This window comes from Diadema antillarum, unplaced genomic scaffold (assembly GCF_040938485.1).
Source record: "Diadema antillarum isolate AM-2024a unplaced genomic scaffold, OU_Dant_1.0 seq00001871_RagTag, whole genome shotgun sequence".
Classification (NCBI taxonomy): Eukaryota; Metazoa; Echinodermata; class Echinoidea; order Diadematoida; family Diadematidae; genus Diadema; species Diadema antillarum.
The window spans coordinates 371,942-389,138 of record NW_027272540.1 but is presented as its reverse complement, the minus strand read 5'-3'; the positions used below and the strand labels follow the sequence as shown (position 1 = coordinate 389,138).

General features: G+C 38.6%; 2 protein-coding genes across 2 annotated transcripts; one reads left to right on the top strand and one right to left on the bottom strand.

Moving 5' to 3' along the window:
- Nucleotides 1-2,532: 2,532 nt before the first annotated feature.
- LOC139712883 (uncharacterized) lies at nt 2,533-5,932 on the bottom strand. The gene is made up of 3 exons (XM_071624662.1): nt 5,816-5,932; nt 4,251-4,688; nt 2,533-3,192 (listed from the first exon to the last, which is right to left on the bottom strand). The coding sequence occupies exons 2-3, from the start codon at nt 4,678-4,680 to the stop codon at nt 2,771-2,773; spliced, it is 852 nt and encodes a 283-aa protein (XP_071480763.1). The 5' UTR covers nt 4,681-4,688; nt 5,816-5,932; the 3' UTR covers nt 2,533-2,770.
- Nucleotides 5,933-11,860: 5,928 nt separating this feature from the next.
- On the top strand, nt 11,861-12,991 carry LOC139712892 (uncharacterized). Its single transcript, XM_071624670.1, has one exon. It carries the CDS (start codon nt 11,861-11,863, stop codon nt 12,989-12,991), a length of 1,131 nt encoding a protein of 376 aa, XP_071480771.1.
- The last annotated feature ends 4,206 nt before the right edge of the window (nt 12,992-17,197 follow it).

The window sequence follows — 17,197 nt, the reverse complement described above, 5'->3', positions numbered from 1 at the left end:
GTTCAAAGTTTATCTTCCACCATTTGAAATTTGCTTGCAATATACAGCAAAAGGGTCTAGATACCAAGAAACTTGTCTGGCTGACGGGATTTGCCAGGATAATGAGCCATCTAAGAGTATCTTGAGATCAAAAGTGTCAAATACTTACACAGGAGTACCCAACTTTTATTCATGAAGCACCCTCTCCCTGTTCAGTAGTGAGTAGGTAGAACTTCACGTGACCATAGACCATGCCCTAGCAGTAGTATTTCCCAACAAGTCACATGCAATTCACTCGTGCTTTGAGGATCGAACGAAACTGCTATTGCCCAATTTGTCATCAATTATGAAACATTATGTTGCAACCACAATCGGGCATGTTCTCCGAATGCAATACTGTCAGCATACTTTTTGGGTAATATTTCACATTTTTGTCATTACCCAACTGAAATCACATGCTAGTAAGTACTGCATTATTTCACACATTTTATATGTGTCAATTTTAGAGCAAAAATCAACAGCTTCTGTAGCCATATGGAAACTGTGTTTTACTTTTAACCTGTGCCTCATCAGACTTTGAAAATCCTAAATGGCTTTGTGCATATGGCAGTGTCAATATACTACATATATAACCAAGGAGGTTCAAGAGAGGGAGCCATAACGGTCTTATTTCCTTTGACCCATGTTTGATGTTGCCACTCAAAAATATTTGAAGTATGTGCCACACTGGATCTGCTCCACACATAGGAAGATAATTGATTTATATCTCATTGCATAATGGCCAGCCACTCTCTAAAGAAAGATATGTCTTTATGACAGCAATTACTTTTTGTCATCCCTACTTATAAAATATGAGCAGTACATAGCAGTAAAGACACAGGGACGCAAGAAGAACAGAAATTGCACAAATAGTGCTGAAAACAGGTCATTTCATGTTAAAGTTGACTAACCTTTGACCTCACAGGATTTTGCCCAAAAGCTCTACATCTACACCTCATGTGGCACACACAGGTCAGGTTCCAAGAAAATTATCCAGTGTTTTTTCTTGAGATGCCATACAGTACAATGTAGCACTATGTGTGAAGAATGAATGGACTACCAAAAAACATCAAGACTCAGACACCCTCTAGCAGAGACAGAATTATAATGACTACCTCTACAGGGGCTTCACAACTTTACTACTTTAGAAGACTTGGAGATTTATGTCATCTAGAATCGGTGCTTCAAATTTTCTGGCATTGTTATAGGAGGCACAGATCCTGCAACCACTGCTATTGTCATGAACAACTTGTATTCTTCACCTGTGAGAGTATCCACTGGTACTGGAACTAGAGAGGATCCTTGGAGAGTTACCAGGTACAGTTGAACCTCTCGTATCCGGACAAGTCGGGACCGGGGCTCAATCGGATAAGGGATTTGGCCTGATACAGGAGACTCAATGCTTTATACATGTACATGTACATACACATGTACTGATGTAGCCCATTGTAGTACCACATGTAGTAATGTGTATACTGCAACCTTTTCATTGTTACACTCAGTAACAGACCCCAAAATAGAGGTTCGTGTTTGCAAGAATGAAATCATTTTCTTTTATAAATTCTTGCGATGATTTACCTAAATAATCATTAAGAAATGCATCAAGTAGATCTTGAAAATAAACAGTACGAGTCGACGAAACTACGCTTCAAAATTCGATCATCACGGCTCGGCAAAGTCGACTGTAGGTCGCCATTGTTAGATGGTCTCCCTCTCTCTCTTTGCGTGTGTACTGTGTGTGAACAATTTTTGAGTGTTCAATATCATTCGTTGCTCAGCCAATGACTCGAAACAATGCATGTCTATCTAGTCATATCGACGGCTGTGTATGGACCTATATGTGGCAATGCGATATGAGAGGACTCGAGCGCATAATCTGTCCATGTTCTTGCAATGATTTGGGGATGTTTGGGGATGTTAAAATGTCTGAAGGTAAGCAATTTGGAAGGAAATTTGATGTAATGTATGTTAATCATGTTGGAAGTAATATGTAATTCATGTGTGTTTGTGTAGGAGATCTCAAGGAGTTGGGAATCCCCCTTTCCTCCCGTAATTATTTTTTAAAAAAATCACGGCGAGATTGCGTCCGTATAATAGAGAGATCCGGATAAAGGGAGGCCGGATAAGAGAGGTTCAACTGTACTCACTTTGCAGACTTTTCAAACCCAACCTGGGCCCCAATGGGGGCCACCCGAACAGCTTAATTAATAAACAAAATTGTATCCCTCGGCCCTACGAATGATATCATCCGAATTTGATTAAAATGGGACCATGTATTTTACAAAAAGAAAGTAAAGATGTCAAATGGTCAAGGAGAGATCCCATTGCATGAAGAACATCACACGGTGGTTGACAGATAAGGCATGGCAAACAACAAGTGACAACAAGAGCTCACTTTATCCCTTCGCTCAGAGGAGACAAAATGATTGTACTACATGTACTTAAAAGTCGTATATATCCATATCCCTGTTAATGCATTATTATAATTTATTTTGTCTTTTGCAAAATAAGCACTTTTTAAATTTGGTTTATAGCCTGCTAGTCCTGACCCTCATTGAGTATATGGTCATTTGTTTAATCAAACATTTCAACCAAAATGTTTATAGCATCAAACAGAGTAATCTGCAATCATCAAAAACATACGGTACTCAGACATTTAATATCACAACCAGTCGAACTCTGCAAATGCTTTGTCAGTATAGTATCGGATGCGCTTATACCTCTATTTTCCCTGTTTGCTTCCGGGAAATAGCTACATCTCTGTTCCTTCCTTTGATGCAGATGCCAATTCAGCTTCAATGTCATTGCACTCTGTTTGTAGTCCCGTCTTTTCACGAACAGCCGATCGTTGGTGACCTTCCGAGAAAGCTCTCACATAATCTATCAGTGAGAGAATCCAGTCCTTAATAGAGATGAAGTAATCTAAGCACCTTTGGGCGAAAGATGGAGACTGATCCAGTGCTGGCTGAGTGTGTACGAATCTGATGGCATCAAGAAAAGCCTGGGCATCGTCTACCGACATCTCAATCGAGTTGTCCAGTTTGCCGCAAACGTAGACCCATTTTGCATTCTCAAATGTGGCGGGCTGTGCCTTTTTGAAAGTATCGTAAAATGCTTCTTGGTTACTCACTGGCCAGTGAAAGTCATGAACTATGACAAACACCTTTAGTGGACCTGCAAGGCAATGAGACAACAATAAAGACAAAAAGGCACAATATTTCAATCTGCATTTCTTATTCACCTGAGGTCCAACAACAAAGGCACAATCAATCAAAATTCCCCTCAAATCCCATCCCAGCACAACAAGAATAAAACATACTGGCATGATATTCTGTAGATTTAAATCTAAATTCAGATTTTTTTTTCTCATGTTTATATACACATTTTTGCTTTTTCCATGTATAAAAAACACCTGAAAATTTTGATTTTCGATTTGTTCAACAAACCTCTATATTATCCCTGAAACATACTAAATCAATGTACTGGACACAATTTGTTATAAAGCAGAGAGTATTTCCATAAATCAACCTCTTGCTATCACTGAACAGATTGTTCACAAGTTAAAATCAGCAATCTCTGCTACTGAACAGAATCCTAAGCAATGCAAGAGCCAAGGATCCTGCAAGTTATGTTAAAGAAGAGCATCAGAATTATTTTTATAGTTACAGCATAACTTGCATGTTCCCTCGCCATGTCTTTTGTTAGTCACATTAATATTACAGAAATATGCAAGTTATGCTGAGTCGAAGGGAAGGTGCATTCCAATGTCTTTTTTTAAACATATGAGTACTTCAGCAATGATTGACAGATTAGGTCACAACAGGAATATTGGTTTGGAAGGATTTTTTGTGGGCGTATCCAAGCAATCTGAAGAAAAATTACTTAAAAATATACGGAATGTTTCTAGATATTCATTTCACTGCAAAAGTGATGTTGAGGGTATCATCCCTGACATAAACCAACACAAAAATCAACATGCATCGATTTGTATTTCAGAGAACCTTTAAGTCTGATTTTAGTCTTTTTATCTACTAGGTTGATCAAAAACTAACGTACAGTAAACTGCACTTTAAGTATGGATTCAGACATGATTCTGGGGTTGGGTTTGGCGAGTGTGTGCGTGTGAGTGCGGGTGTGCATGTGTATAATAAAAAAAAAATTGTCAAATTTCTATTCAGGAATTATATGTAGAGTTTGTTGCTCTGGAAAAATCTCACTGGATATCTACTCACCAAAGTGATTTCTGGCCTTTGGTAGGAACTTGTCATAGAGAGCATCCACAACATTCGTAATAGCAAAACGTCTGTTGTGGATGGAGTGGCAGAGAATGACAGCATTGTAGTCTTTCCAGTCTGGGCGGAACGAGTCAAGGTCGTTGTACGGCAGACGCACGAACTCTACCCTCCCCACGTAGGGCTTCATCTTCCCGTCAGTCTGGAGGTACGTCAAGAGTGCTTGAACTGAGTTCTGACCGGATCCGCTGCAGACACACAGAGAGATGCGCTCCGCCACCACCTCCTCTGGTTCCTGCACCTCCCCCTTCTCTAGATCTTCCTCCTCCTCCTTCTTTGGTCTGTTGTTCTCCTCTGGTGGTAATGATGCATTTTCATCCCCAGAGAAAGTGGTATTGGTCTCCATGGCAGCCCTTGTCCCTGTGTTCATGTAGCAGTCTGTTTTTATGGAGAGAAAAAAATCATCAGAGCATGATGCTAAAGATTACAGTATTTTGATTACCATGCTTAGTAATGAGTACACCTATGGGTGTATCATTAACATTCAATTGTTACGACTACTACCACCCCTGTAATTATCTTCTTTCTTTTTTTAGTAAGTGTTATTTTGGCTGTGAAGATTACATATCTTTATTACTATTACTCAGTAGGTCTACAGGTCAGCAATTTACAACGATCTTTGAAATCACAACCTGTAATGAAGAGGAAAAATAATGTGTACATGATATAGACATGTTGATAGAAATATCCGTCTACTCCAGACAAGTTTTTTAAAACAATGTTTTAACGTTTACTTTTACAGCTCTACTCTGTAGACATAGGAGGGAAGTCCGTGAAGCCAGACGTCTACGCAGAACATATCCCTGAATTTAAGATACACATCGATCATTCGGTCAAGCAAGCATGGTATCTTGCACAAAGCAAAGGCACATTTAACAAACAATGCGCCGCATTTATCATCAGAACAAGAGGGTGAGATGAGACCTCCTTGCTCATGTCATATGAATCAATGGTCCCGTCAGCTCAGCTGGTCGCAGTTCACTTAGGGTCACCGTCAGGGTACGTACCATCTCTCATGGCCATGCCAGTTGGTGCAAAATGCACCATGCAATATCTGATATTTCAAAGTAACAACTAAACTTTTACCTTTCTTTCATTCAGACTGCATTAGCGAATCTTCAAAGACTGTTTTTTTTCTTTAACCACTTTTAATTATTGAAGATGAATTGGGTAATTTGCTTCTATTGGTGAACACAAACTTCACAAAGACACGAAAAGGATAGCGATAGATCTAGTGATTCTGCATACGCCCCAGCATGCAGCAGCGCGTTTCTTATTAAAATCCTCTGGGCTCTTGCTACTGGTCACTAAATCACTGCTGAAACGGCAATATTTTCCAGTCATTGTCAGATTGACGGAAGAGACTTGACCTTCACGGTCTTGCTTCCTAACTCAGTAAAATTTAACTACGTATTTAGCTACAAACCTAGTCTATTAATCGTACAAAGAAAGATCAAAAGGCCAGGTCAGGATGAGGTTAAACATTAGTAATTATACCTACTTACCATTAAGATTAATATCATAGCAGGGGTACGGTAGATTAGCAGTCGAAGTCCAAGTCAAACCGGTAAATCATCTCATTCGGAGTCATACGCTATATGTTCACTTGCTGTGCCCACTGCACTGCACTGGCGATGTTTTGGCTGTGGCGTAGGTGTGAGTGGTGTATGGTACGACGTAGAGGGGGCAGCAGACACCCGGGGAATCCCCACAGAATCTATGGGAATCCCCACTAATCTCCAACTACCGTAGTTACATAGAGATCATGAGAGGCCGGGAATAAAGCAATATCCCTGATAGTCCAGTCAAAATACGACAAAAAGTGGGTTAACCCACAACTAATTGCAACAGAAATGATTCCACTTGCATTTGACCCGGAAGAGCTATCAAAATAACATATTAAAAGTTCCCTAAAATTCGAGTGGTGGATCAGTGTCTAATTTGCATAAATTCAAAATGGCCGCCATACAACCTGTTTATGCCTATATCTCGGGATACGTAACCAATAGAAAGTAATTTCCGGTGTCTAAACCTATGTTTTTTAGGTCAAGGAATACAATTATGTTATCTGTAGCAACTTTCAAGCATCCCTTTATATAGTTTTTGCATATATTTGCATATAATTACATGCAAAATGGCCGCCATATTGCCTGTGCAAGCCCGTATCTTCATACCATTAATGTAGTACACTCAGGAATAAGTCGCTATATATCTGGACATAAAACCCACAAAAAATATATTCTGGTGTCTAAACCTATGTTTTTTTTTAGGTCAGGGAATACAATTATGATATTAGCAGTAACTTTCAAGCTTCCCTTTATACATTTTTTTTTTTTGCATATATTTGCATTCAATAAATGCAAAATGGCCGCCATAATTCCTCTACGGGCTTATATCTCTATCTGGAAGTAGTGTTGGTGCTGAGTGTGGTCTTGTAGTGTTGTCTGTGTACAGACAACACTTAGAAGACCACACTCAGCACCAACACAATCCTGAAGAAGGGCTTTTCGCCCGAAAGCTCGATGATTAAAGGGGTGCTACCCAACACCAGCCACGTCTATATGTGCAAGATTTGCTGTCAATATATATATATATATATATATATATATATATATATATATATATATATATATATATAATGTGTAATATTTCGAAAACAAGTTAAATTGTGAAAGTAAACTTAAATCTATATGCAATCTCCAAGATATTCAACTTTGTACATTATCCCTAGATCTGTTACCCTTGGTTCTACTTGTGTGTGTGTGTGTGTGTGTGTGTGTGTGTGTGTGAGGGTGTGTGTGTGTGACGGGAGTTTTTTTTTTATAATAGATTCCTTAATTTCGGGGTTCTGGGACCTTTCGGAATATGGTGTCTATTTGAACACCTTGAAAGTCTATCATCCTTGGAATGGCATTTGCCTAGTTTGTTGAAAATCTGTCAGTACATGGGTTTTTTTAAAGAGAACCTGGAAATGGTTTTTGAAAATGTATGCATGACCGACGACCGGAAAGTAGAATATAAATGATGGCTATTTGCAATATTAGCTTGAATCTTTTTTGCTGTCTTGAACCTTTGGCTAAGATGAGTTTAAAATCTAATGGATCAAAGTCACTAGATTTCAAGAAATCGTTTCCTGTACATCATTTTCATTTTCTAGCTTGTGATAATACAGATACTAAGGTATGTAATGTGATCTCTCAAAACAGAGATCAATGATAAAAGTGAAACACGAGTATACAAAACTATAGCTTACACTCACAGTGTTTTATGTGTTTACCACAAATTCTGGACTAGGATGGTGTGAAATTGCAGTTGATTGATTTAAAGCAAACAGGATCTCGGCTCCATTTCATACTGAAGCGTGGTAAGTCTCACGTTTGTTGTAAACTGTGTCGATGTCTTTCAAGAATGCTTCTTATTCCTAGTCACCAATTAGAACAGCATAATCTCACTCCTCACATATTTTAGAAATACAACATTACAAGTGTCTGATATAATTATAATGGCCCGCATCTGACACTGGTATGGGTTGTGTGCAGTCAAATCTGCTTGCCCTGCAACTATACACTGCCAGTTGCTAACATCCTGTCTTGCAGTTGCATCAGACTTTCTTCAGGAGTTCTTAATAGCTGCACTTTGTCTGTAGTGATCAGAACATATTTTTGATTAAACATCTTCCTCAAATCGTCCCAATTCCAATGATTGTATGTCATTTCCCTTCCACTGTTTAACTTGAAGAAAAGCTGGAGGGAAGGGACCTTTTGGAAGGGTTAGGAACAGAAAATGATGTTATGTATTTTGTTTTTTATCTGACTTAAGACTGCTTTTTCGCCAGCAAAATTGAATTCAGCCTTCATGCTGCTCGCATTTCTAAAAAACAACAACTGTGTGTTGGTGAAAATGTTATTAGTGCGAAGCCTCAATGCAATAGGAAACATTTCTTTTAATAAAGCTGCAGATACAATACGAAAAATGGTGAAAGTAAGACTTATAAGAATTTATATGTGTTGTATGAGCTTGAAGCCAATGAGAAGGATGCTGTTTGTATTGATCGACTGATGAATCCAGAGTACTAGTAATAGAAATGTTAAGGCATTTCCTTTTTTTTTTCCTTTGTATCTGGCTGTAAATCACAATGTTTTACATTTTCAGTGAGTCACTGGGTGAAACCGTGCAAAAATATGACAAAATCCACTTCCATACAAATCATCATGGTCATATGTTGCTCATTGATAAACATGCCTTTACCAAAAGTTTTGCAACAAAGGACACAAGTATCAACTAAACATGGATGTAAATCATCGCAGGTAAGAAAAAAGATGTTTGAAAAAAAAAAAAACCTGCTGAATGATTTAAGACCAATTTTTGTGTACCGTAAGCACACTTTGAAAGCTATATGAGATATGTCCAAACTCATTAAACTTTTGTAGAGTAGCTTATGGATAATCATGAACTTGATGACATGCCCCCCCCCCCTTTGGCAAAAAAAGAGAGAAGAAATAAAGAATTGCAACATAGACACAAGTAATAAGCAGTAAACATGAGGGCAAATTACAAAACATAATACATTAGATATCATGCAATCATTAAATATTTTAACGATTCCTACTACCTAATTTTAGACTTTAATATTTGTGTACCTATTGAGCACACTTTGGAAGATAAGTTGAATTTATAGTTAATAAAGATATGTTCTATTCGATGCTACTTACAGTTGTTTTCTGTTTTGAGGCTGTATCTCAAGAAAATGTGAGTACAATGTAATACAATACTTTTAATAAATGCAAGAATATACACATTAGGTGTAGGATAATCATCAATGTTTTAAATGGTATTATAACAATTTTCCCCTGATATCTTGGATGAGACATTACAGTACAATTAACGTTCTGCAGCTTGTATTCGTATATCTGAAATCATATTCACGGTAGTAATTTGAATAGATTTATGTATAAATATATGCAAATTTTTAGTGAAATATAGGTAACTATTGCTGAGTGGAACGTATTCTACATCAGTGATTCTCAGTAGTAAAATTAAGACCACAGACACCATCACTAGGTACCTTTTACAGATAGAAATATAAGCCTGTAGTGGCACTACGGCGGTCATTTTGCATTTAATTGAATGCAAATACATGTATATGCAAAAAAAATGTATAAAGGGAAGTTTGAAAGTTACTGCTTATATCATAATTGTATTCCCTGACCTAAAAAAACATCTATAGGTTTAGACACCAGAATCTATTTTCTGCGGTTTTATGTCCAGATATATAGCGACTTATTCCTGAGTGTACTACATTAATGATATACGAAGATACGGGCTTGCGCAGGCAATATGGCGGCCATTTTGCATGTAATTATATGCAAATATATGCAAAAACTATATAAAAGGATGTTTGAAAGTTGCTATACATAACATAATTGTATTCCTTGACCTAAAAAACATAGGATTAGACACCGGAATTTACTTTCTGTGGGTTACATATCCCCAGATATAGGCATAAATAGGTTGTATGGCGGCCATTTTGAATTTATGCAAATTAGACACTGATCCACCACTCGAATTTTAGGGAACTTTTAATATGTTATTTTGATAGCTCTTCCGGGTCAAATGCAAGTGGAATCGTTTCTGTTGCAATTAGTTGTGGGTCATTTCATATTTTGACTGGACTATGACAAACACTGAACTCTTTGTAAAATGAAAAAAAAAAAATGACCTTCCATTATGATCATCGAAGTCTATAGAAGCAAGCGACTTAAATAGCGCCGCCATGCATCACCTGTTTGAAGATCACGTCTTCTATCGGTGAAACTCACTGATCTGTACCTAACTATCGATACAGATACGAGCAATGATTTATCTTTAAAGGTGATTTCTTCTTCTTCCTGTTATTCTCTTCCTCGTTCTCCTTTGTGTTACATTCAAAAGTCACACGTTACACTCACTCACACACACACACACACACACACACACACACACACACACACACACACACACACACACACACACACACATATACATACACAGGAGAATGATGTGTCTTTTTGAACTTTGTGTGTGTGTTTTTTTTTAACCAACCTTACGTATAAAGTAGAGTCAATAAATACATATTAATAACTTCAGGAATAAAATTGTCTTTACAAAATTAACAAGACGTATCAAAGTTGAAGAAAATAATGATGGTGTGTAGTTAATAAATTACCTCACCAAACTCCCCAAACAGGTCTATATAGACACTATTCGATTGGCATGTTGAGAGGTAGGCCTACTTTCCCCGGTTAGGTAACACTCCGAATATCACTCGACGTTTAAAACAATTTGAATAGCTGAATGAATAGGAGCATAGTAGGGATGAAGATATTGAAAAGAAAAAATAACAGCACGAAGGAGGATCAATTTAATGCAGCAATAGGGAATTAAACTCACAGAACAGCGAACGAATTGCCATGAGGATGAAATCTTCGACGGCATGGAATTACTTCGCCTTTAACCATGATAATTGCCGTAATACGCCGGTGCCGGTGCGCATTTTAAACCAGCAGAATCCCCCCCCCCCCCCCCCATTCGAGAAACTTTGCGCTGTTGTCGTCGCTTTCAAGTAGTTTCTCAGTTTTGATGTAGTACACGTCTCAATCAATAAATACTGTTGGACGTTTTTCTCTTTCGCAAGAGTTCATACAACTTCATAGAATTTCTACCGGTTCACGTGCCGATACAGGCATTGCGCACTTTTCTTCTCTGTTTGCATGTGTTTGCATTGAACGCGGAAAAGTTCACTGACGTTGTCTGGCTAATGTCCCATGTATTATATGCTGTATACACTAGCCTACATATCCCTCGAAGAGACGGAATGGCCGGTGACTTGGAATCAAGAAACGCGATTGATAATGACAACGACCCCTGACTACTTTACGATGCTCTAGACCTCTCGATGATTATGTCTAGAAAAACATATGTGAGTAATAATATAGCAAGGTATAACTATATTATCACGCCGACACTCGGGACATTCGGATCGTGATTCGCAAAGCTGACCGGACTGACTGTACAGGCCTACATGTCAGGAAGGGGTACCGACAGAGCAAGACTTTGGGCTCCTTTTTTCACTGCTAAGAAGTTGTTTTCTATGTAAGTTTAGAATTCATTGCTGAGGCATAAAGACAAGGGCTGTCTTACTTGAACAATATCCATGCGGCAATCTTTTCGTACCGTGCTTCTTTTGAATTGTCTGAAAGTTGCATCCTTTGCACATCTTCATGATCAGTCGGAACTTCCATGATCAAACCAAAATGGCAAGCAAGCGACTTTCTCAGGCTGGTACTGCTACGTCTGCTCCCATTTGCAATTCGTGTGACCATCACAGTGCCATATCTTGGATTAAACGAGTTATCACGAAGCAAGAAGGATGTGTCGCCATAGATACCATTTGTGAAGAGAAAGTGAAAATGAAGCAGAAATATGACATGTGTGAATGTGACTTGAGCATAGTTTTGTGCCATTCGGCCGTGAAAGCGTTATTTCACGTGCAAGATGGTATGCTTTACTTCATGTCAACATACACGTCTGCACTCAACAAAGTCATCCAGATCCTGAGGGAAAATGGTCCGCAACCTGTCGGAATATTGCTGGATATGATACAGAGACAGCGAACATTAGTCGCTGCCGAGAAGAGAGTCATAGGGACGAACAAGAGAGAATTTACAAATTTCGTCATCAAAGAACCAAACACATTTCGTTTTCTTTCCCCTCCGGGGTTGGTGATGCTATGCGATGCCCGACAAGAGACCAATAACCAAGTCACACAGGCGCTGAATTTGATGGAGCGATACCTCCGAACGAAAGGGTTGTGTTCGGCGCAAGAATTGCTCACACAAGTGGTTCGACATCAATCTGTGAGCACTGGCTGTATCGCCGGAAAGAAAACTCTGAGGAAACTTCTTTCCTCCCACCCAGACCGTTTCCAGATTTACGGAAGCTCCATGATTTCTTTGACCAAGTCTCGTCTTCGCGCTCTGAATGAAAATCTTCATACAGGCGGAGGCCACTACAAACATTCTGAGACTTCCGTGTCACCGTCATCAGGTGTGACAATATCAGATCTGACTACCAGACACGGCCATTCTTCCACCAATCTCGGAAGTTCGGGAAGGTCCGTCGGAGGAGGAGAAGGCTCACCAAGTAGCCTGGTCACTGGTCTGAGATTTGTGCAGAGGCTGATCCAGAGGAAGGGACCGATGCTTATACAAGATGCCCACCTGCTCTTCATGGCCAACCCTCGAGTCAGCGACATGCAGCGCAGGGCTGTCGGGAGAACGCCAGAAGCCATGCTGGTCCACATCCTGCAGAGACGGTGCACCTATCACGTCATCCCTCCACTCAACCTGATTACTCTCGCCCATACCAAACAGGTGAAATGCAACCAACTGACAACCGCACTCAGAAAGATAAAGAGTCGCCTGAAGGATTGTCATCCTGGGGAAAGTCTCCTGGACCTCATGCAAACAGTACCCCTGACAGCCTCCGAGAGAAGGTCGCTGGGAATAAACAACCGTGCTCTGCGATTAACCGTAAAACACTATAGAAGCATCTTTTCCAATGTTGACGTGGACTGTTTGACCGTCACAAAAAAGCCACGAAATAAAAGAGAGAAACACAAGCACGGAAGGGAGAGGCGCTGACGTCTGTATGGCTACCGATTGTCTAAAGAAAGAGAAAGAATTTGTACTTGCAGCGTGGCGTAGTCTATGGTAAAATCATGAATAATGAAAATTTGAATGATACATAATGATCCTTTTATTGAGTGTACAAAGTTCAACTATTACGGAATAACAAGCTCCGGAGTCTTTTGATTGGATTAAATTCGTAAAGCAAACGAACATTACCAACACAATAATCACTTTAATTGGCAATGGTAGTACAAGTGACAGTAAATGTAATGGTGCATGTTCTTGTTATCGTGGTAAACAGTATATCGTGTGTGGTTTTGGCTCAATACAGTATCGCAGGTCACTTTTATCCACACAGGGATTATCTCGCACTTGCTATTTTTAACTTGTTAAACAAAACACAATGGAATGAATAAGCTTGATATTTACTACACCTACCATATTGTGATGTCTCGATACATTATGTGTAGGTCATGTGTATTCATCTAACATTTAAAGTCTGACTTTCAACGAGAAAATGGACGACAGCTGTTGTTTTTCTAATTCAAGGTAGAAGATTTGGTTAAACTAGCAGTCAAGACACGAGGCCTCAGTATGTTATTATAGCTTATGGTCATTATGCTAAGTAAAAGGCTTTTGATAAAGACCCATATGTCTTGTACGTGTATTCATATGAATGAGATGAAATAATTTGTGAAAGAACTTTCTGAAGTGATCTAAATCGAGCACACCCTTGTTGGACCTAATAGTTGTTTGGCCCATCATGTCCCGCTCGACAAAGATGTGAAAGCTAGCATCTGATGGTGATGCTATGGAATAGTGATAATGGATGGGCTATCCGACAGAGCAGCGGTGACACTGCTGAACACAATAACTAGTAATCGGAACATTATAATCGTTTTATTTTAGAAAATGATAAAAGTATAACATATCAACGATAATGCAAATAACAATGATGATGACTTGTTGATATAATTAGAAGTAATGCCAATATATGGTATCATCTTTTCATTATCATTATCATTATTATGACCTTTATTGTATCATCATCGTCATCATTGCTATTCCAGTTGTTTTTGTGGTTTATGATCTTTATCATCATGTGTTTTTTTTCCGGAAAGTACAAGGTCATGACGATTATTTCAGAAGCATTTATTGGTCATCAAATATCCCATTGAAATTTGTTCAGGGCCTATTTTGTTTTACAAAATACCACTCGATAACTTAGGAAAGACAAGCATTCATTCCCTGTATTTTATAGCAACTCTATCTATACTGTACTCTGAACGTGACTCATGCAGAACATAACATCTGTGGTTTCCTGTCCCAGGGGATATTAAGAGCATCCTGTTATCGGCATGTTTTGGAAAAAAAAAATGTTACTTTTTTCTCTTTTTCTTAGCACAACATTGAGATTATCTCATTGTGTGCTCACGTATAATGCCCGCGCACTACTATATTCGTTGTATTGTGTGTGCCATGTTCATCCATAGCACGGAACATTGAATATTGTCATGAGAAGTTATATCATAATCCCGCTAGTTCAGCAAAAGATTTATGTGAGTCGTGACAAGAATGAGGGCCACGTCATTCCTTCATTTTCTTTATGGTTGTTATTCGTTGGCGAGTGAGCAGGCAAATGTCTATAGAAGAAGATTTGTATAATATTGTTTCACATCATTTTCTTCATTTGCAAAACATAAGGGCAGGATCATTAACGATATGGGCTCACCATAGCTTTGGATAGCAACCAATATAGGTAATGTGTGACTAACGTGACTTCATAATAACATAATGTTCTCAAACGCGGTGACGCTTCTTGCAAGCAACTAGCCACTATACAAAGACTGCTCACAAAAGGGATTTCAATACAACAGTGGTGCCAAGTATAGAAGTCCTCTGCCAAATTCAGGCCCGCTATACTTTATCGAAGGACTGCACTATCACGTCATCCTTAAATGGGTAATCGGGATTCGCCACTACACCTCATAGAATCAGATCACCTGGCAACTATAATAGACACTTAAAGTCTATGTTAAAATGATGAAAGAAATATTCTAATGATGCTTCCATCTTAGTTATTATTCCATCTATATTGCTAAATCAAGGAAGATTGCTGCGTACTTTTCCATTCCCGAAATGTGTTCTTTCCACGAAAGCTGATGGAGGAAATTTAAAAATGGAGGACAAATAGCTTCTGCCTTTCCTTGATTGAATGACACTCGGGACTATTATTGTGTTTGAGTTCTGACTAATTTTAACTGCTTAAAGTGCCACTATAGAAAAGAAAGCAGTTAAAATTCTTTCGAGTGAGTTGCTATTATTCCACGTCACGTCCTTTTAAGCGATGTTATAAATGCACAATGCCCTGTGTCTACTGTGAAAAATTCAAATGGTTTGGCCAAGGTTTGTTTGCTTGAGTGCATGATTTCCGTCTTTATAGATGTGATTATGTCTTCGCACGTTGAAATAAAGGAATCGAAATACCGTATAGTTCTAACAGAATATAGTCTCATGAGGTTCTTATCATAAAATTAACTTCTTATATCGCAATATTTCACCGAGTACTATCATGATGATAGGCAACAGTGTATACAGACGCCACTTACAATAGATAGACTAAGTGAGCTGTCAGTAAAAGTGCCACATTTGTTTCAATTTCATGCTCAATTTTTGGTTTTGCGTGCGATTTATAGATAACAAATATTAAGAGTAATGATAACAGTATACTGATGATAATGGCCATCTGTGAATGTAATAATAGTGATAATACAATTATTATCATCATGTAGGCATTATCTCCATCATTATCATAATTACTTAACAGCAAGTCATTATTGTTCGTGTCATATTTGGTATCATAGAGAGAGAGAAAAAAAATCACTCTTCCTGCACGCGCAAGGGGTAAAGAGCAAATAGGCCTACGTGCTGTTCGAATAATGAACTACTAGTATATGACACCTCCTGATGTAACCTTTGATTCTGAAAAGCACAGCACGACTTGCACTTTATGCAGCCGATACAATTGAAGTGAGACCGCCCTCTCGGCTGAACCTCGCAGACAGTCCCTTGTGGCAAAATGCTGAAGTCTGATATTAAATCCCTGATGCAAAAGACTATACATTGTACGCCAATATAACAGTAACTCTAGTGATGTTGCATAGAACATGGAGGTCTTTTCTACCTTCATGCAGAGAATAACCAGTAAGACCTGACATCCCGAAGATTATGTTTAAGAAACAAGACCTTTCCTTTCGATGCTACTGGTATAATATACTCGTTTGTATTCTATGACAACAGCCCTGAATAAGTTGATCGCGAATGTTGATGGTCACCAACGGTTAAACAGCATAGTTCCTCTACGCAGCCGACGGGGTGAGGCCGCCATCTGTCCGTCGTCCTTCGCAACTCGTGACAAGTGAAAATAAAGTTGCTTTGTGCATATTCTTCGCCATCAGCCTCAAGTGTCAGAATGTTTGATGGTGTTGTGTGTGTGTGTGTGTGTGTGTGTGTGTGTGTGTGTGTGTGCGTGTGTGTGTGTGTGTGTGTGTGTGTGTGTGTCCATAACAGTGATGATAAACTAAAGTCATGAGTATAAGTCCTACCATGATCCGTGATCTTTTTCGTGATGAAGACTAAAAAATAGGTAAAAACAATCATCCCGCAATTGAAAAAAAAAGGCTGGAGAGCCTTACTTTAGTTACGATATTGTGAAATAATGTTCTGACTTATAATGATATAAAGAATTGCCTTTCCACATTCAAGTTGACTGCATTAAAGAAAACATAATTGGGTTAGTAGAAGTTTCATTAAGCTTTTACACGAAACAAAAAAGTTTTGAAACATAATTATGAGATATTTCAAATTGATATCTGCAAGATGAGTTGAAGACAATGTTGAGCTGGTTTCGTCGTCCAATTGCAATGGTCTTTTGAATATAAGACCTTCGATCTTCTGTCCCTCTACCGTTGAGACATAAGACAAGCCCTTCAAATGAAGAGCTCATTTGCAAAAGGGGATAGATCCATTTTTGATGAAAATTGAGTTATTAGCATCATTGCACAGAATTCCATTTGAGTTAGTTACAGTGTAAATTTCACCGCCAGACAACCATTTGAATAGAAATTATCGCAAAATTAGAATTTGATTTTCCATACACTTCTGTACAAATTCTCTTAAACAAACCAATTTTTCTCTAAAGTACTAAAAGTGGATCTA

Coding starts and splice junctions, on each gene's coding strand:
- LOC139712892 (XM_071624670.1), top strand. CDS start 11,861: ATGTCAACATACACGTCTGCACTCAACAAAGTCATCCAGATCCTGAGG.
- LOC139712883 (XM_071624662.1), bottom strand. CDS start 4,680: ATGAACACAGGGACAAGGGCTGCCATGGAGACCAATACCACTTTCTCT. Junction 3,193..4,250: donor AAAGGCCAGAAATCACTTTG/GTGAGTAGATAT, acceptor ATTGCCTTGCAG/GTCCACTAAAGGTGTTTGTC.